Source organism: Phodopus roborovskii, unplaced genomic scaffold, assembly GCF_943737965.1.
Source record: "Phodopus roborovskii unplaced genomic scaffold, PHOROB, whole genome shotgun sequence".
Classification (NCBI taxonomy): domain Eukaryota; kingdom Metazoa; phylum Chordata; class Mammalia; order Rodentia; family Cricetidae; genus Phodopus; species Phodopus roborovskii.
The window spans coordinates 16,205,657-16,227,746 of record NW_026126525.1 but is presented as its reverse complement, the minus strand read 5'-3'; the positions used below and the strand labels follow the sequence as shown (position 1 = coordinate 16,227,746).

General features: G+C 36.5%; 1 protein-coding gene across 1 annotated transcript; it reads right to left on the bottom strand.

The window, feature by feature from the left end:
• Nucleotides 1-1,448: 1,448 nt before the first annotated feature.
• LOC127232302 (UDP-glucuronosyltransferase 2B17) lies at nt 1,449-21,383 on the bottom strand. Its single transcript, XM_051198340.1, has 6 exons — nt 20,618-21,383; nt 19,121-19,269; nt 17,740-17,871; nt 5,294-5,381; nt 4,607-4,826; nt 1,449-1,874 (listed from the first exon to the last, which is right to left on the bottom strand). Exons 1-6 carry the CDS (start codon nt 21,342-21,344, stop codon nt 1,595-1,597), a joined length of 1,596 nt encoding a protein of 531 aa, XP_051054297.1. The 5' UTR covers nt 21,345-21,383; the 3' UTR covers nt 1,449-1,594.
• Between the last annotated feature and the right edge of the window lie 707 nt (nt 21,384-22,090).

Genomic DNA, 22,090 nt, shown 5'->3' with positions numbered 1-22,090 from the left:
ATATTATTCCATAACAGAATAAGGATATTCCTTTGTTTGATTTTTTTCCACATTTTTTATTGATTCTTTGTGAATTTCACATCAAACACCCAATCCCACTCATTTTCCGGTCCTTGCACATCTGCTCTCCAGTCTTGTAACCTCCCCTCCATAATAACATAGAAAATAAAGCTCACAAAAAATGTCTCACTGTAGAAGTGGCAATGTATCTCAAGGTGTGTTCTTTTATACAAACAAGTTACTTGCAAATGTTCATTGCAATGAGACATTGGTCTGCTTTGTAACCTCTAGCTTATCTTACTTTATTGGTAATGAATCCTCAATGAGACTCCTGTGGGATATTCTATTGTAGCTCTGAGTCATGGAGATCCTGCAACTTTGGTTCTGTAGGAGCAGCCACTCCATCAACTCTAGTAGTTTACAGATGGAGTTGGTGTTGGGTGTGCCAGCTCAAAGCCCTGGATATAGGCCTAAGTGGTAGCTTAGTTGGTCAGCCCACCCCCTCTACCTTGCCCATGTCACTAGGGTCAGCTCTCCCATGATGCCCAGATAAGTGGTGGGCTGCCTCTACTGTGCCCACACCATCAGGGCCAACTCTTCCACACCCATGCCTCCAGTGCCAGGTCTCCTGCACTGTACACATGAGGGGCAGCACCAGCTCCCACGCACACTAAGTCATGAAGCCAGCTCTTCCACACCATGCAGAGCCAGCTCTTCTTAGCTGCTCAGGCAAGGTGCAGGGCCAGCTCTCCCTAGTGCTGAGGCCAGCAAGTGGTGACCGGTCAAGCTCTCCTGTGCCAAACCGCTAGGGCCAGTTCTCCCACACTGCCAAGGCAATGGGCAGGGTCATCTTTTCTGTGTTCATGTCATCGCTGATGCTGTGGTGGCTGGTGAAGGGTTTGACTGGCTCAGCACAGTACTGAGATGAAAATATGGCCTCAAAAGTAGACTAGAGTGAGAGATCCTCATCTGCATGGACACTGACACAGACCCTAGCTCCAGAAGACCCATGGACCCAGACATGGCTCTCAGAAGCACTCCAGGTCCAGTTATCACTATAGCTTCAGATGGCAGTGTAGGTCTCTCCCATCATGCAATTTCTTGCTACCTGCAGATCTCCAGTCCCGAGTTCCACCTCTCTTCTTAGTGGACAAATGGCTCCCACTCCTCTCTCTCTCTTTTGTCCATCACATATCTGTTCATCATAGTGGCATTTGCTGTGACCCAGGGCCAGGGTCCTCTTTTGTTTGAGATTTTTACATTTTCATTTTCATTTGATGAAGGTGAGGGTTTATTTCATCTCACAGCTCTCTGTGCATTACCCAGGAAAAGCAGGTCAGGGGAAAAAGAATCAGGAGGCAGTACTGATGCACACACTGTGGAGGATCTGTGTGGAGGAACAGCTTGCTCAGCTTTTTTCTTTTTATTGTATCTTTTATTTTTGAGATTATAATATAATTCCATTATTCCCCCTCCCATTTCCTCCGTCCAAAGAAGATATGCCTTGATCAAGTAATCAGTGAATGTTTAGTAGTCAGTTCATTAATCAGAATGATTCCAAAATTTAGTTCATGTAGTACTTTCTCAGTGACCTCTACTCATTCTTCATTTTCTTTCCCATCTTTACAAACTTTTGATAAACAAATAAACTGGATTTTATGGCAAGGACAGCTATGGATGCCACACAGGCCAGTAGGAATCCAATCACATCCAGAGAGTGGTACTGGTACCAGGTGAGGTTGTATGCAAGTGGCCTCAGGTGCTTGGCTCCTTTGTGGCGCATGACAAATTCAATCCAGAAGGTGGCTCTGTCCAGAGGCTTCATGGGCTGGTCATGGTGAATGGTTGATAACCACCTAGCATTCTCTTTATAGCTGAAATAAGTAAAATGGACATCAGCTTATATAATGGATGAAAAATTCACATGCATAATATTCTGTAAAGTAGATAGTAAAGAAAATGATACAAACATAGCAGGAAAATGAATTATGCTTTATGTTCATGACTAGAAAGATATTCGAGGTATGTGTGAGGTCCTTGAGCATGGAAGGACAAACATCTAAAAAAAAACAAACAAAAAAAAAAAAAACTGGAAGATCAAATAGTCTTAGAGTTTGGAGACAGCTAAACCTTATGTACAAAATATCAAAATTAGATCTTATTTCAGAATATAAGACTTCAGTTACCCATAAGCAACTATTAATACATTGTGTGTTCAAAATGTATACTAGTGTCAGGATATATAAGTAGAAGGCAAATCCCTCTCAAGTCACAATTATGGTATATATCTATATAAAGCTGACATAGTTTGAGATGATATTTTTATTGAACTTTATCAATGTTTAGTAGTTAGAATTACAAAAGTGTCCTGGTTCTTATTAATTAGCTCTAATAGCTGCTTCCCATTGCTTTTTTGCCTTTTTCATCTTGGTTATAAGCTACTAAGTAAAGCAGATAGGAAAGGTAGCTTTCTTCACTTTTACTGGATACTGGGATTTTCATTACTTATATTATTGTTATTATAAAGTATAACCACAATATATTTTTCCTATTATTTTTAAATAAATAAATTATATGTATATATGTGTGTGTGTGTGCATGCACGCGTGCTTGTGTGTGTGTTTGTGTGTTGTGAGATACGCTGATTATTGAAGTTAAAGTTGCAATTGGTTATAAGCACCTGGCATAATTTTTGGGAACAGAATCCTTGTCCTCTGATGGAGTAGATCTTATCTTTCTTATCCACTGGGTCATTTTCAAGCCTAATTTTTGTTATGATTGTTGATATTCATTTTTTGCTGTCACTGTAACTTTAGAAGTAAAAATGGTAAATATTGCACGCTGAAGTATTATAGGTGCATTCTATTCCAATACTGAAATAATTATTGATGAGTATTTAAAAAAAGAAGGGCAACTTAGACACTAACCCAAATGTCAGTTTGATGTAGCAGAAGTAGCAATTGTAATAACGGTAACTTACTGTCTTAAACTTACTAAGCAAACAGAGAATCATGTATTTCTTCTCATTAAATAATTTAGCCCATTTCTTAGTATGCATATTACTTTTACTTAAAATTTAGCATACAACTTATCTGGTGGGAAAATGGGAAGAGGGGGAGGATCCTTAGGGAAGGGAGAGGGAAATTAATACCAAAGAACAGAAAACCATAAGCTAACAATAAGAATGGCAGAAAAAGCCACAAAAGTTGTACTATTAACAATTTATCCAAATCCCCCATAACACTTGCAGTTCCATGTATAAATATACATATATGGTGTTAATGATCTTTTTCATCTGGACTGATCATGCTCCATCTAAGAGACAAAGATCACCTAACATAAACCCCAATGCCAGACATGAGAAAACCTCTTTTAAGATGTTGTCCAGGTCTGTCAAAAAGACTCCTGAAATGTAAAGTCCATTGATGTAGTTTATTCTCCACATTTGGAAGGTAAGTTTGTATTGCTGAAAGAGCATGGAATTCAGAAACAGCCCAGAGACCTTTGAGGTGAAACTGATTTGAAAGTCACTTACTTAAAAACTAGCTTTCATGGTGCATCATAGAAGTGAGGATTGAAAGATTTCAAAAGTCATGTAACCAAGACATCTGCTGTGAAGCTGCATGTTTGATAAGCTATATTCACAAAGTCCCGGCAATATGTATATCTAAACAAGGTCTTAATAATGGTGATACCAATAGTTATTCTCAACAACATAAGACCCTAAACAAGATCTGAATAAGGATGAAACTGTCATGGTAACATGGAAAGAGGTCAATCTCACTCTGGTCTCAACTCTAAATAAAATTATTATAGACACTTGAATAATGCTGAGGGTGGAGAGAAATAATCTTTTTCAGGAAAGAGCTTCCAAATGGATTTTTTTTTATATCAAACACAAATAATGATGGACTTATTCATTTGCTTCACTCTAATGGGTTTTCAGTATTTGAACTTATCCTAAAACAGATGGCATGTTTCAACATTTAGCTATACACTTACTTTTATGTTAATATCTTTGTTATTTCAATACAGAAGGTTACAACTTCCATAAAGGGTACATATCTCTTTTTTAACACCCAAGTTTCTCTGTTTTAATGTTTTCCTATAGCTTCTAGGTGTAACACATCTGGTTCAACTCATAACATTTCATTTAACTTCACTTGTTGGGTATGTTTTCCTATAGCTTCTAGGTGTAACACATCTGGTTCAACTCATAACATTTCATTTAACTTCACTTGTTGGGTACTGTCCTTAATACTCTGATTAGTTACTTTAATAAAAGATTTGAAAAGAAAAATTGGCAAGAGCTGATGGTATATGACTGTTGACCATGCAGTTTGGAGGGTATAGTAGAAGGGTTGCACGTTTTGGACGAGACTGATTCACATAAGAAAGAAACATAAAGTGTCACATGCAAATAAAATAATAAAGCCAATAACAAAAAGAGAGAAAAACCTATGACACTGAGTCATGCCCTTATTTGTCTCTGTATCTACCACTTTTTTTTTCCCTTCAGGATAATTCTTGCTCCTTTGGCCTTCAGTAAGAAGCATAAGGAATGAAAAATAAATAATGAATACACATTTAAAAAGGGTATACTCACGAAGGATTATCTATGACTGCCTCCAGTGCGTTGAGCAAATCTGACCTTGTCAATGTTTTTAAATTTAATGCAACAGCTGCTCCTTTGGCCACCATGTAGGCAATGTTATCATGCTGTTCTGCAAACAATGGAATGCCAATCATAGGGATTCCAAAATGAATTGCCTCATAGATGCCATTAGCTCCACCATGAGTTACAAAGGCTTTGGTTTTCGGATGACCTAGAATAAGATGAATTCAGATTTATTAGCAGTTCTAGTAATGTAATTAGAAATGTACACTGTGAGGAACTGAAAGAAATATTTTCTATATGAAGATTCTTTGTTTATTAATTGGATTTAATAATTTAGCTTACATCAAGACTACAGTTTACCTTCCTTCCCCATTAGAAGTACTCCTTCTATTCTTATACTCATAACTTCAGTAAAATGGTTTCCTAACTCAGAATGAGAATAAACTAAATTTACAGAGAAACATCTTGCAAATTTACTTGTGACTTGAGACTTAAACTATGAAATACTGATTTCCAGTTGATCACATGTACTACATGGTAGATAAGTGAAAATTAGGAGTTAAAAAGGCCAAGTGTGTATCAGAAATTGTTATCTTAAATAAATAATACATCCACTATCTGTAATATAGAGGATTTTGAAGTCAAGGAGTATAGGTTCATTTTCCAGAGTCTTACCTAGAAGGTCATTCTGGGGAAGCCATTTGTAGATTCTGGTATTGGGTCCTAAGGTGTCTGGTGTTTTGCCATCAAATCTCCAAAGAACCTGTTAAAGATAATCTTTATTGCTAGATTCCAGTTTAACATTATACAGGTTGAACAGGTTATATTGAGAATTTAAATGTACATAAATACACATATGTGTAAATAACAACATTAATGAAAAATGATGCTATGAATCTGAAAGACAGCATGGGTATGAGGGGGCTTGGGGATAGAAATGAACAGAAAAGTGTGGCACATTACTAATAATTTTTATTTTTGATAAATATATCTTGATAGTTGTAATAGTCTAATTTTAATATTATATTTTATATTTTTGGTTGTGAACCTAGCCTTTAACAGCTGAGCCATCTCTCCAGCCCTTAGTATTATATATATTTTAAATGCTTAGAGTTTACTTTTATTCACTTGTCACATGTTATTTTTAATGAATTTCAAGTTTTTTTTCTTTATTTATTCATGACAATTATTTTTGATCCACAATTCTCTTATGTCTGGAGTTTTCTGAAACAATGCCATAATGGTGGCCAATAGAAATGTGGAGTCAGTCATTTGACCCACCTCAGGAGTAACATTGAATAGTGTAGATTTACATCATGGTCCAGGTTTGGAATAACATGAGGAGAAATCTGAGTATTTGAGAGAACACTCTAAGAAAACAGGACAAGAGACTTGTGACCTCAATTTCTTCAAAACACAAGATTTTTCTTGGAATGTATTCTCATCCTCTTCCCAGGTGTAGCAGAGAGGAGTGTGTTAACCACTTCAGTTTAACTACTACTGCTTGCTATTGTTACCCTGATAATGTTTAAACTGTCCTTTGTGTGCCTCTGTGGTGGTTGCAAAGAAAATAGCCTACTAAGGAAGTGGCACTATTAGGAGTTGTGGCCATGTTGGAGCAAGTATGTCACTGTGAGTGTGGGCTTTGAGGTCTCTTTTGCTCAAGCTTCCCTGTGTGTGCCTTTCAATAGACTTCCTGTTGCCTGCAAGATGTAGCATTCCCGGCTCCAACATCATATTTGCCTTCATGCAGCTATACTCCCCTTCATGATGGTAATGGACTGACCCTCCTGAAACTGTAAGAGATCCACCACAATTAATTGTTTTCTTCAGAAGAGTTGTCATGGTCATGATCTCTTTTCTCAGCAATAAAAACCTAGCTCAGAGAGCCTCTATAGAAAAACACATTTGTTTCTGTGTTTTGTCACATGTGGCTTGTCCTTGTGATTGTATATGGCTTCAGTTCATGTGATCTTTACTCATATGACCTTTCTTAAGCCTCAGAGTATACACTGTTTGATTCTTTGATAAAGTTGTCTATCACATAAGACTTTATTCTGCCTCGTTTATTGGCTGCATTCTCTCAAGACCAACTTTCTCTTTAGCTGTTACATTGACTCCTTCACACAGAGCTGAAGTTGGCTACATGATAGAACATGGCCTGGCCTCATAGAACGATGTGATTGAGAATAATGATGCAGAAACAAGGGAAGACTTTGCAGTATATCAAAGATTGTGCATATTTTTTAAGAAAGGAGGACAAGTATCAAAATCTCAACTATTAGACTACAAACAAATTGCTTGTGATCATTATCCCTAATTTCCAGAAGAAGGCACTTTAGATGAAGAAGTATGGGAGAGTCTGAATGAACATTGAAAACACATATAAATTAGTGGAGGAGATGTCTATTTGATTTGGGTTCTTGAGCATTGATTTGGACTATTCATAGAATATATAAGGAGAATAAAAAGGTTATTCATCATGAGGAAGACATGGCTATTTTTGCACTATTATAAACTAGATGATCACACTGTAAAATGGGTAAAAGAGACCAGAGAGAGAGAAAGTGAGAAAGAGAGAGAGAGTTAGAGAGAGAGAGAGAGACTTTCCCAGTGTAGGTAAAATCAAAAGTAAAACAGCACCCTTGGCAACAATCTGGGTGATGGCTCCCTCAGCTCCCTTATTGGAATCGACTTTAAGAATATTTCCTGTATTGCCTAAGACAATCCTGAAGCACGGTGTGAGGAATCTGACAATCTATCTAAACTTGAATTCACTCTTTTTGATGAGGATTTAAGAGCCTCCAAAAACCTAACTTTACAACATAGACAAGCTAGGGCAGCAGGGAAAAGGATATCATTTAGCAATTTCTCGCTGGCCTCCTGAACTGAGCTTAGAATTCCCAATGATATTTCAACAAAATGAAAATATTTATCAGGTGCTAGACATGGATACAATGAAAGATTTTAGGAAGGCTCTTGCTTTATGGATCCACTGTTCTATGAAGTTATGGTTATCTTTTTGACTGCAACAATAATATGCAATTGGTTCCATATGATTCTTATGTAACTGTTAAGATGTTTCCTAGGTCTATCTAATTACTTAAGCGGCAGGTGTGGCTTGCTGATAAAGTCCATTAAAAAGTTTGATAGTTAGGACTGAAGAATAATCCTACAAATATCACATATGAAATGCTTATAAGGACTGGAAGATGGGTGTCAATGGATTATCAGCTGCTCAATATGCCTCCTGAATTTTCCCACATATTAGGGATGTAGCCATCTATCACCAGCTGGATGAAAATTGATATGGTATCTGAAATTGGGTCTAGTTATGTAAAAATTATACAAAGTCCCTCTGAACCTTATGTTAGTTTCATGGGAAACTCAATGATGCTATTGGACAACAAGTAAAAGGGGAACAAATTCATGAACTATTAAAAACAGCTTTTGATAATGCTAGTCAAGATTTCCAAGGATTAATCTAGTTATGTAAACATTATACAAAGTCCCTCTGGACCTTATGTTAGTTTCATGGGAAACTCAATGATGCTATTGGACAAGTAAAAGGGGAACAAATTCATGAACTATTAAAAACAGCTTTTGATAATTCTAGTCAAGATTGCCAAGGATTAATCAAGCCTCAAAAAAAAAAAAAAAAAAAAAAAAAAGAGAGAGAGAGAAAAAATGTTATGGACTTTCCAAAGTTATGTAGAAATCTAGAGCTCTATAAACATAGAGAAAAATTAGCTGTTATAGAAATCTATGCTGTACAAAAACAGATTTTAGCAAAGTGGCCACTTAAAGAAAAAATATAAATTGTCCTTGCAACACTGAATGCTCAGAATCAATAAGCTTCTGGCTTATTGCCTATTTGCAAGAAAGAAAAATATTGGGTTATGATGGGAGATGTCATTCTGTAAATATGTGTCTCATACTGGTTAATGAATAAAGTACTGTTGGCCAATAGGAAAGGAAGATAGGAGGGACTAGAAGACAAGGAGGAAAGAGGAAGTAGGAAGGAGTCAAGATGGAGAGTGTGGAGAGATCTGGACACCAGCCGGCTCTCTGAGGGTAAGAGGAGTCCCCATGGAAATATATAGATTAGCTGAAATGGGTTAATACTTAAGACAGAGCTAGCCAATCGGAAACTAGTACCTGGCCAACAGCATTATATCTGATGCAGAGTCTCAGTGTGTTATTTGTGGCTGGCACATCGGTGGGTCAAGACCAGTGGCGGGAGGGAAAACCTTACTCCTTACATATGGTGCCCATGTGGCTAATAAGAACTCCCACTTAAAATTTAACAATAGCTTAAAAAAGGGTTTTACAAACAAAAGAACAGAGAAAAGCAAGGTTTTTTGGTAGCAGCATTTTTCTCGGTTGTACTCTGATTTGCTAGAGACAAGCAGATATTAGCACGGCTCCTTTAAGGGAAGATTCCTGACTCAGCATAAGTGGCAAAAAGCCTCACAGCTTTTAAGAAGCACTGCTAACAATTTATTGGTGTGTACAAGAGCTTGCAATGGCAATGACCACGTCTCCAAGCCGGCAGCATGCAGACCAAGGCAGTGAGAACAGTTCTCAGTGCTGGCGGCAAAATAGCCGCAGCCATCTTTGGTAAACTGCGACAGAAACAGCTATGACTTTCATTTTAGCAATGTTGTTGTTTAACAGATAAAGACTCGTGGCCAGAAATAAAGATAAAGATTTACAGTAAAGACGGATTCATATTAAGAAAAACCACTAAAGGTGTAGGCTTGGAAAGGAAAAGAAATAAAATGGTTTTAAAAAGACAGGAGCTGGGTGTGGTGGCACACACCTTTAATTCCAGCACTGGGGAGGCAGAGGCAATCAGATCTCTGTGATTTCAAAGTAAGCCTGGTATATAGAGTTAATTCCAGGACAGATAAAAGTTACACAGAGAAACCCTGTCTCAAACAATAAAAAAAAATACAAATAAAAGAAACAGAGTTATAAAAAGGCCACATAAAGATGGAGAGAATCTGTATACTGTACGGCATTATACTGTCTTTGTATTATTTGACTGATGAGGAAATAACTGTTAAAACGCATGCTGCTGTATTAATTCAATTTATAAATTTTAAAAATGCTTTGACTTCAAAATTTAAGTCTAAGGACAAGTTACTGGGGTAAAAGGATTTCTATTTTTGTTTCCACAGAAAATAAAAAGCTGTGGATTCCTTCCAGACTAATGTGGTTTGATCAAGCCAGACCCCCTGAAACAGAATTGCAGGTGATCCAACATTCAAAACAAGACAGCCTTGCAGACTACAGCCAGGATTTCTGAGTCTTCTTAGGATCCCCATGAGAGCGCCCCTTACCAGCAGGAAGCATTTTGGAAAGAACGACGCCCAAATTCCCAAATAGTGTTTATAAATGTTTGTTTTCATTTAAATGGGGTTGGTTATAAATGGTTAATGATCACAACCAATATTTTTAAAGGTAAAAAGGGGATTATGGTATAGATATAAATACTTTGTTTTGGAATGGATTTTCATTTATTGATTACTTTGTTTTGGAATGGATTTTCATTTACTGATACAATTTAAGGTGAATTTTGTGATATGTATATTTCTCCTGTTGTTTAGGTATTTTGTTTATAAAGCTCATTTAGAAATGCAATGTATAAATTAGTACAGATTATAGATAGATAGCTATGATAGTCAAAGCTTAGAGTTAAGTTAGTTAGGTTTTTCAAGATACAGAGATATATTTGAGATAGATAGAAATTCTTCAAACCTTTCAAAAACCTACAGAATATGGCATTTAAAATGGTTTAGGGTTTTTCTTGACAGTGAGACATAAATACTCCTGGCAATACCACCTGCACCAGAAAGGAAGATGGAAGATGGACATCAAAGAAACACGCTATGAAGTTTGCTGTCAATATAGCAAGACTAGCCATTTGGACAAGATACTGCTCTTGTCTGGACTGTTTGACCTTGTGATGTATAAACTGGACATGCAGGACCCACAGAAAAGTGACTGCTGATTCAAGATGGACATTGCTACAGAGTCCCTGCTTCATGGAAGAGTCTGCCAGACAGCCTGCAGGACACAGAGAAAAGTCACTGACAAACTGCCAATACAAAAAACAGTTTAAAGTTTCCTGCTTTGCTGAAGAGTCTGCTAGACACACTATGGCCTATGGGCTGAAGATGGAAGATTACAGAAGAACTTCAGGTGACTGACAAGGCAAAGATGTCTTTGTCATTTCTAGAGTTTATATACTGTACTTCTGTGATCTTTGATGGAGTTGAAGACAGATAGTTATGGTTATAGTTTTCCTTAGTTAGGCTTAAAGATAAGTTACATATAGGACTTTAGACACATAAAGACATGATAGATGATGGAATATTTTCTTCAAATCTTACTAAATGTTAATGGACTAAATATTGTTAATTGTGATTCTTACTTGATAAGTGTTGTGCTATAAAATTTGCTAGGTTAAGGTTAAATCCCTTCTTTTTATTTAGACAGTAAAGAGGAGATGATGGGAGATGTCATTCTGTAAATATGTTTCTCATACTGGTTAATAAATAAAGTACTGTTGGCCAATAGGAAAGGAAGATAGGAGGGACTAGGAGACAAGGAGGAAAGAGGAAGGAGTAAGGAGGAGTCAAGATGGAGAGACTGGGGAGACGAGAAGCCACCAGGCTCTCCGTTAAGAGCACATGGAAATACATAGATTAACAGCAATGGGTTAATACTTAAGACAGAGCTAGCCGATAAGAAACAAGTAAATAGCCAAAAACATTATATCAAATACAGAGTCTCAGTGTGTTATTTGGGGCTTGCACGGTGGCGGGACAAGACCAGAGGCAGGAGGAAAAAAATTTACTCCTTACAGGGTTAAGAGATACTGATCTAAATATGATAAGGATGACAATACATTGCCGGGCAACAATAACTATGCCAGTTAACAAACAGAGTAACATGTTGAGGGGTTCCCTAAAGACCCCACAAAATATGAGGGTTTAAATCTAAAGCAATAACATTTATGCCAGCTTCAGATTGTAATCTGTCTATTCTTTTGTTACAAGCTGTTATCAAGGAAGTGCTGCCATTGGTTGTCCTTGCTCTAAAGCATTGCCATTTCCTCTCTTCTGTGTCCTTTTAAGTTACACACAGGATACTGCCTCAAACAGATGGACTTCTACTGGTTTGCAATAGTTTGTCCTTGAAAGGAATCTTTGTTCATACAGGAGTCATTGATGATGATTATACAGGGGCAACTGCTGTCATGATCACTGTGCCTACTAATTGGCCATTTCAAGTGGGAGAAAAAAATGCAGTTATTATTATTGTTTCTATACTCCCTTCACATAGAAATGTGCTTTATGAGAGAGGGTTCAGTAGTACAAATAAGATTTTTATCTTAAGTCCCTTACTAAAGGAAATGATGAACCATTATTGGATTTAAAAACAAGAAGAAAAATGTTTATAGGATTAATTCCTATATTTTTATTATAACTGTAGAAGAATGGCCTCCTGAATGGTCTGTTATGGCAGAAAAATTCAATCCCAATAGGGTTTGGGAGTATGAACTCTAACGAGATTAAACAGAATCCTACAAAATCGCAATGTATGATCTCAGAAAGCATAATGGAAGTTCTCCAGCCTTATGCTACTCATGTTGTGATTAATCTTTGGGGAAGAGACTTTCTAAAATAAGCTCATGCAGAAAACTATATTCCCATCTCTGAGATACCCATTCTTCACAATTACATTGCTGATGATAAGCTTTGGTTTTCACAATGAAAAAGACTAGAAAAAGTGTTACAAACGATTATTGAACCTGCATTTCCATGTGGACAAGAAAATGAGCATGGGTTGGGTTTTTCATCCGTGTCAAAATTACCTAAATATCTAGCAACCCTGTTGGTATACCTCAACAGCATATTTCTAAAGAAAGGTGTGGATCTTCACAAGGTAGTCAGAAAACAGTAGAGAATGGGCCCATAGAGCCCTTCCCTCCCCCACCCTCCGGAATCCTCCTGGTTCCATAATCAAAAAATAAAAAGAACCTGGCAAATGGAGATGGTTGATTGATTTATTAAATGTTAATGCCACCCTGTGGCCAATGAGAGCTTTACAGCCTTGTTTCACAGACAGCTATTGTTAAAGACTGGCCCTTTCACCCTCCCTAGGAACCAGAAAGGAGATGGGACAGGTCATTCCTTGGGGGCAGGGGAGGAGGGGAGGGAAGGGATATTGGGATTGACAGGTAAAACAAGAGTGTTACTCACTTAAATTAAAAAATGTAGAAGGGAAAAAAGATTGGCCTTTAATAACTTTGCGTTTATGAAACGTTGCTTTGATACTTCATAAGGTAATTTTTTGCTTTTTCTGTTCCTTGATTCAATCATAAAGAATCTCAGCTCTGGTACAAGTGGGCTGTGTTACCTCAAGGCATGACAAAATCCCCTATCATGTGTCAGTACAATGCAGGAAAGGTTTTAGAGCCTGTGAGGGAGGCCTTCCCTATGGCTCATGTGTGTTAGGATTGAAAGCAGGACAAATGTCTGAGGTGCCTGTTTAACATTTCAATGCTGACCTGGATACCAGGTTTTCCCTGTATCCCTCAGTTGATACCTATTACAGGGCCTTCCTGGCTGGCATACCCTGCACCCTGTCTTGAACTCTCCAGCCCAAGGGAGACTGTTCTTCTCAATATAATCCAACCATTTTGGTTACCCATTCTTTTTTTTGTATATTTGGCCTCCTGGCTGCTTCACCTGGTTCCCCTTTCTTATCTCTTCTTTCCCCTCTCTACCAACCTCACAAGGCATAACTCAGTCTGGCCATGACCATTCTGGACTTTCTCAGATTTCTTTGTCCCTGACTCTGGTTATCTTCTCTCTTATATCTATAATATACTTTCTATCATGCCTAGGACGAGTCACGTCCTTTCTTTTCTTTTTCATTTCTTGTTTTCATTCAATATAATTCATTGTATGGATGATATCATGTTAGTCTCCCCCAAAGAGAAGGAGCTACAATTCATATATGACATGTGTTACATAAAAATTGGCTTACTATTACCCCTGAACATTTACAATGACCAGATTCTGTGTAATCTCTGGGGCAACTAGTTTCTAGAACATCTACTAAGCACCAATTCCCCCTTCCCCTCACAAATGTCTATTAGATAATACAATTTTACAAAGCTCAATGGCTTTTGAAAATCATTAGGGAATATTAATTATCTACATACCACTTTAGGAATACCTGATTATGTCCTAAACAATCTATTTAAAACTCAGAAAGGAGAGACAACATTGGATTATTCTTTATGTATCTTGAGAGGCAAAGGAAGAATTAAAGCTATTTGAATCGAAAATAAAAGAGGATTTTGTGTATTGTGCTGGTCCCTTGCTACCTTTAAACTTACGTATTTTCACCATTCAATTGTCTCCTACAGGTAGTGTCGCACAAAGCGATGGATAAATCTTTAGAGTTGATTTATTTACAGCAGAAAGGCCATAAAATACTAAGTGCTTTCCTTATTCTTCTTGCTCAGCTAGTAAACCAGGCGAGGACCCAATATCAACAATTATATGGATTTGATCCTTGCTCGTTTACATTACCTTTAAGCAATTATCAGTTTTAAAGAGAGCTACAGAACTCTATGGATTTTATAATTTCATTTATACATTACTATGGAAGGCTAGGAAACTGTTCTAATTTCATCATCGCATCCTATAATTTTTTGGAGTGTGTTTTTACCCTTTTCCCAGGTGTAGTAGATAGGAGTTGGTCTACTTCATGTTGACCACTTCCACTTGCTATTGTTATCCAGGTAATGTTTAAACTGTCCTTTGTGTACTTCTGTGGAAAAGCGTGTTTTTGCCACACACACAGCTTGCCGTTATGATGATATACAGCTTGAATTTGTACGGTTTTTATTCATGACCTTTCTTTACCCTCAGAGTGTACTGTCTATGCTTCTCTGAATAAAGTTGACTATTGCATGAGACTTTAATCTGCCTCATTTATCACCTCCATTCTCCCAAGTCACTCTGCCTCTGGAGCTGTGACAGTGCAGTTTAAAACAAGAGAGTAAAGCTGCTGTATCAACTTCACCCCAAAAGATACATGTTCTTTGTTGAGCAATGCTGTCCAAAAACAGACTCAGAGTTCCATCTGCTGTCCAAGATTACTATGACCACAATGAGTGTAGTTTCCCTCCCTCCCTCCCTCCCTCCCTCTCTCCCTCCCTTCCTTTCTTCCTTCCTTCCTTTATTTCTTCATTTTTTCTGTTTTAGAAATGATATGGCTCTTTTGTAATGTGGAAGGATACAAAAAATTAGTAGTCCTCCCATATACAGATGATAAACAGGTGGAGAAAGAAATCAGAGAAACATCACCCTTCACAATAGCCACAAATAATGTAAAATGTTTTGGGGTAACTCTAAGTAAATGAGTGAAAACCCATATGACAAGAACTTTAAGTATTTGAAGACTCAATTAAAGATTTCTGAAAATGGAACAATCTCCCATGCTCTTATATAGGTAGGATCAATGTAGTAAAATTGGCAATCTTACCAAAAGCTTTCCACAGATTCAATGCAATCCCCATTAAAATCCCAACACAATTCTTTACAGCCTTGAAAGAGCAATACTCGATTTCATATGGAAAATCAAAAACTCAGGATATCCAAATCATTCCTCTATAATAAAGGAACTTCTTGGGGTACCACCATCCATGACTTCCAGTTCTACTATAGAGATACCGTAATAAAAACAACTTGGTATTGGCATAAAAATAGACACGTGGATCAATGGACTAAAATTAAAGACCTTGATATTAATCCACATGCCTACAAACACCCGATTTCTGACAAGGAAGACATAATTGTACAATGGAAAAAAGAAAGCATCTTCAACAAATCGTGCTGACATAACTGGATGTTTATATGTAGACATTTCTTTCTTTTATTTCATATCTTTGGGAGTTTCATTTAATAATGTACTTTTTTCATGTACACTTCCTACCCCAATCTTTCCTGAATCAACCCCTTCCTTTTCCACTCAACTTGGTGTCCTTAAAAAAAGGATGCTTGAAGACCAATTTATGTATTCTATATATCATATTCTTGAATGTTTGGCCTTGCAGTAGACAATGACTAACTTACAAGGGGGTACCCTCTTCCCCTTTCACAAGCTAATAATTGTCAGTAGCTCCATGGCTTTTGGTGGGATTGTGTACCCAACTTCCCTCTTCATTCTTAGGTTTATCTGTTTTTGATTGCATAAATTTTGTTCACAGTTTTTTTATTCACTTGAATTCAAATCTATGCAATCATTGTCTTTTCATAAGAAATAATTTTTGATTAAGGAGTCTAAGAATCTTAATGCAGATATACAAATCTCTAGTAACTAATGGCACAAAAAATTGCATGTAGAAGTTTGAATATTAACCCACATTATTGTAATTGTTGCTGAGATTGAAAATTTCTTCCTATACTTTGGGCTCATTCTCTTCCTCCTTCCTTGGGTGTTCTGTACGTGTTGGAGTATATATGAGCCAATTCCCGTGAGATTGAATTTTTAAGCATTCCAAGGTGAACCTGTGGAATGGTGAGAACTATAGATATTTATTCTGATGTCTCTCTTGTTTTTTGTTTGATTTTATTTTTCTGCTGGCCTGGAGGAATTCTTTTATATTTGCCTTCTGTTTCTGATAGGAGTAGTGGCATTAAAGACACATACAATACCTTGCATGACTTGATATGGGTTTGGGGGATTCAAACTGAGCTGATTGCACCATAGAAAGTGTTTATCATACTGAGCCAATTCTCTAGCTCAGAAAGCCATTAAATGTAGCAAACAGATGTTCAAATGTACTAGCTCCTCCATGTTATGAGGCTTTTAAGGGAGTTATAAAATTACTATTGTTCAGGGCCTGGACTGGAGCTGAATCAATGAGCCTATTAATCCATACAAGGACACTTTGCAGTCTATTGTAAATAATTTTCTATTCACAAGTGGTTTTTGAAAACATTCCCAAATCTAATGATACTTCTTTATGTCCTACTGATTGGTATGTAGTCCTTATGACTAACTGCAAAGATTTTACTGTAGAGGTCGTAATGTTCTGAAACAGTAAAATTGTTCCACATACAGGCCTATGATAGATGCTAATATTAGAATTCTCAGACAAATTCTCAGACCCTTATCTACATGGCTAAGATGGATTTGCTGTATGACTGACAAAATTAACTACAAGTTCAAAAAATTAATGGAGAAGATTAAAGAGAGTCGGTTCCATCACAAAACTTAAAAATGTTCACAAGCAGTCCACTTAAATTCATAGTATATTTTATGAAATGAGTCACCTGCAATTTCTTTTAAGTTTAGATTCCTTTGGATTCTTTCTTCTTCTGTATTTCTTCCTTGAGTGGTAGGACTTTCACTTTGACTGGTTCTAAGCAAGCCCTGTGATTACCCTTTTATGTTGCACAGATATCACTGGGAGGTAAGCACCCATCGGTGTCTTTCCTTTATATATTTCTTCTACAAATATTGGCGAGGCAGTCCAGAACATAGTTTTTTAATTATCTTCATCTCAAATAGCAAAAGTGTTCTTTGATTGAGAGTGACGAACATTGGACTCCCTTCCTTTAAATGGCCCTCTCATTGCACACTAAACAGGCCTACTCCAAAGTTAGGATGCAGAGTCATGCTACATTTCAAGCCTTTTCAATTCCTGCTTACTGTTATTCTGCTAGAATAGTAAATAACTCCCTGAAAAAATTCTAATGTATGCAATGACTTTCAATAATTAACAAATAGAATAAGTGACACTGAAGAATTTGACTATGTCTATTGACTCTTGATAGCAATGTCATCATCATGCCACCATTTCAGAATGTGCATACAGTGATCACAGTGTTTATATTTAAGTCACTCTCAGTCAAAACCACCTTCTGTAGTATTGCAGCATCTGTTGTGAATATATTTCTAAATTGGCTAAGGCCAATTAGAGCTTACTTAAAACTTAATGTTTCAGATAGTTATTTTATAATCAGACCTTTCAAAGGACTTTCACAGTCTTAGTATACAGTCATCTGCCTTGGAGCAGTTTACCTTACCTTTTGTGGAATCTGGGCAAGGGCCCATGCAATTGCATTGGCCTTTTCTTCTGACATGTTCCTGACCAATGACCCCAGAGTAAACACCACAACACCATGCTCTCCAGAGGTCTGGACAAAGTCTTCCATTTCCTGTGAAGAGAATTTGCTTCATTACAAATACCAATTGTAGAAAAAGCTAGAAGAATAGAAATTAAAGTGTTCCTAGGAATTTTTAGAATAGCGATATTAAAACATACAGAAGACAAATATGGCAATGTCAAATATCGGAACTTCACAGGAATCAATACAAAGTGAACTCAATAATTGTGCAAAAAACATTCTAAATATTTCCCTCTGGCAATATTAAAACTCAGGAGTACAAGTATATTATTGAAATTTTCATAAAATTGAAGCTTCATTTACATGTTTTCATCCTATTTTTCCTTTACTATTCTATTTTTCTCCTATACCACCTGATTTAATATTACTAAGTAGTGTTTGATGAAATATCTATGTTGTAGTATATACATATGTAGTAGTTAACACAAACTTAGTTTTTTGTGAAATAATCATAACTGCTTGGCAAACATGTACTATATATTAATTTTCTGATATTGTGTATAAATAGGGTATTATCAGATATGATCTCCACAATTTAGAGGTTGGAGATAAATTATATCTATGTTATTTCTCTGGATATCAAACAATTACCTCAGATGAATTTAACTGACTTAATTTCTCTCTTTTGTGCATGTGTGTGTTTGTGTATGTGTGTGTGAACATGTGTGTGTGCTTATGTGCATTTGCTTATTTGTTGTGTGCTTGTGCTTGTAAGTGCCTGTGTATGCATGTGTGTGTGTGTGTTTGTGTGTGTGTGTCTGTTTACTGAGGGTCCTGGGGAGGTTCCCTGCCTTTGTATTAGTACGTGGATACCAAAAGTTAAAAATTGATGCTTTCCTCTATCAATCTTTAACATACTTTTTGAGACTGTCTCCCACCTAACACAAATCTCATCACCAGCAAGCTCCAGGTATCAGCCCATTTCTGCGTCCTCAATACCAATGCCATAGCACTGTGCTAGGGCACCCAATTGTTTACATGGGTGTTGGGATTCAAACTTTCATCCTCATAGTTGCTTGGAAAGGACTTTACCCAAGTAACATAACTGACTTAATTTAACTCACTGATATGAATATTCCCCAGGTCTATCCCGTTCTTTCCTGAGTTTATTGATCTCCTAGTTAGAAAGTTAGCAAGATACTTAATCTTCTTGTTAGCAAGATACTTAATCCCACTTTCTAAAGATCTCTACCACTGGGAGCAAAATGTAATGAAAGGTGAAGAATCTCTGTCACCAGAAATTAAATTAAATGGAAAAGGTATTATAAAATGTATTTACCTTGGGCAAGGGCTTAGCAGGTTTACAGTGGAGTCCTCCAATATAGTCAACATTTGGTAAGGTTGGGCGAGGAAACTCCAAGTCCCAGTAGGACCGAATGAGCCACATTTCTGCTTTGCCCATTGTCTCAGCTAAGGTAGTGCTCCTTCCTGGATGGAGAAAATGAGCAAATGAGAAACTAAAAAGTCAACAGGATTATCATCTGAATATAAAATATATTTTCTTAAATGATGGAAGAATTTATGTTTGATGTAGAACATGTGCATCTAAAAACCAATGTTTAATGATATGTAACATAATTTGCATGTGCAATTGATTTGTGGCTCACATAATATAAATAAATGTCACTTTGGGTTTTTTATTAAGTAAACAGAATTACCTCATGTTTTCTCATTAATTTGAGATAATAAGTATCTATTGAAATAACCCACTAAGCCACTATATGTATAAGCACACATTTTACTCCTCTTAAAATCTACTAAAGGAACAGTGCAATATACACATACATTCCAGGTTAAAAGTCACACAATCACACCTTGCTGTGTAGCCTGGTCAGACTTCCCTGGGTCATTGTAATTTGTAGTTAATCTTTCTTCCTTGTTTTGCCAAAGGAGCTGTAAAGTTTATGAATGGTTGAATTTTTGGTTAGTGCTTCTATTTTTGTTTCATATTAAGAAGTTTAATAGCACTCATCCTATGAAAACCATCACAACATTTTCAGAAGTTATGATAATAGGAATTTTTGGCCAGTCTTAACTATGGAATATTTTTTAAGATAAAAACCTTCATGACTTCAAAATTACAGACTGAGAACATGTGTGCCCATGACCCTGTAGTGTTTAAACAATAGATGCTAAGAGAGCACACAATAAAGGAATGTGGTGTTAGTAGCAACCACAGTTCCATTTTGAAGTCTGTGAATCAACATAGTATCTTTCAAGCATAAGAGAATTCTTAGGAAATACACAGGAAATATTTTTTAATTTATCTTTTTATTTGTTTGGTTTTTCGAGACACCACTTTTTAACTTAAATAAAGACAGTGGCCTATCAAAGAGAAAACAATTTCTTCAGTGATTTTATATATATATATATATATATATAATATAATATATATATATTTATATATATATATATGTATGGATTGTAAAATATGTGATCCTTTAATCTACATCAATCAAAATTTGTTTACTGAGCTAGTGATTTATTAAAACAAATGAAAACTATAGTAAAATAATTACAAAATCACTTAGGAAAGGTCTCTTGCATCTCTTTGCAATGTATACCTCACCAGAATGTCCTGTATCAGAACTACTACCTGCTTCTATTTGATGAGTAATATGAGCTTTTATAGAGTTTGTGAGTTTAGTAGCTAATATATATTACATTTAATCACCTATAAAAGAGAACTCTCACTTTGTACTTCATGGACACAAGGATAGACTTAAATACTTATGGAATTTTGGTGACTGAACTACAGATAAGAAACATAACTTACCCAAAGTTTCACTGTAAAACTGATCCCATTTCTTCTCATTAAAAAGCTGTATCCAAAAGTCAAAATAAAGCATACATATCATATTTTTTACCCTCTCCATGAATGTCATTGGACCCCCAAATCCTGACAAAATTATAGGTACATAAGAGGGAGGGACTGGAAGTCCTGCGCTGTACTTTTCCATTATGTAGCCAGGAGAGAAGCGAAGACTGTACAGAAAAGGGATTTGCAGCAGTTCAGCTATCAGCTCTCCACAAGGACAAATAGCATCCGAGATAAGCACATCAAACTTGGATTTCTGTAGTTTTGTCAACAGTTGTTTGTTTGAAACTGTGTCTTTACAAAGACTTAGATAGCTATCAGAATATGCATCAAACAAATTTTGTAGCAAAGGAGAGTATGATAAACATGTATCTCTTGATATTTCATTAGTCCATACATCCGCAAACCTATGATAAACCTTATCCAGGTCATCTTTACTGATAGATGTAGAAAAACTCTCAAACTTCAGGCCAGGTGACTTTTGGGGATCAAGAAAGATGGAAGCTGAAGGTCTCAGAACTGTCACTTCATGACCCCTCTGTGCAAGCTCATCCAGTATTATCTTTAGATTCAACCAGTGACTGTATTCCATTGGCCACACCAACACCTTCCCACAGTTCCCAGATCTGAAGCAGCAAGTCATCTGTAGCAGAAGCAGCACAGTAGACATCCATTTTGCAGGCATCTTGGAAAATCAAAGTCCTCTGTTCACAGTGTGCTCTCTTCTGTCATTGCTTATCATTATATCTAAGAAGAAAAAAAAGCCATGAGTTAAAATTTAACCTTAGTTGGTCACAGCAAATACAGTAAATGACCTCATTGAACTTGTGAACTGAATAGAGATAGTGAAAGCAAATATTAATTATTTCGTATTTGCAGGCAAGTGTTTAATGTCACATGTTTTGTAATGAAGCAAATTTAGGATTAAATCACCTGTTTGCATAACTTTTCTGTTTCTAAGATATTTGAATAGTAAGTTTCAAGATCGCTGGTTAGAGAGGAGTTAGTCTGAAATTTGTTTCTCAACACAGAACCCAAGATGTAGTAATTGCACAGTGTATAATTACTTTATGGGTATCATTTTCAAGAATTTTTTGTAACAATGTTAATTAACATATTCACTTACACATAATTTCTAAAATAAGCTTAACAGTATGCCTAACTACTTGATTGACAGAAGCCTTGGGAAGCAGAGAGGCTTGAGCCTGCATAATAATCATGATGTCATTTGTTGTATCTGATTTGCAACAATGAACACAATCTCTGAGAAGCTATTCTTTTTTCTGGATAAAAAGCCTTGCTTGAAAACTGCAAAATACCCTCAGATTCAAACTGCCTTTGTGTGTGTGTGTGTGTGTGTGTGTGTGTTTTTGTTTGTTTGTTTGTTTGTTTGTCAGCGCTGCATCCTTACCCAGCTAGTCTTCAACAACC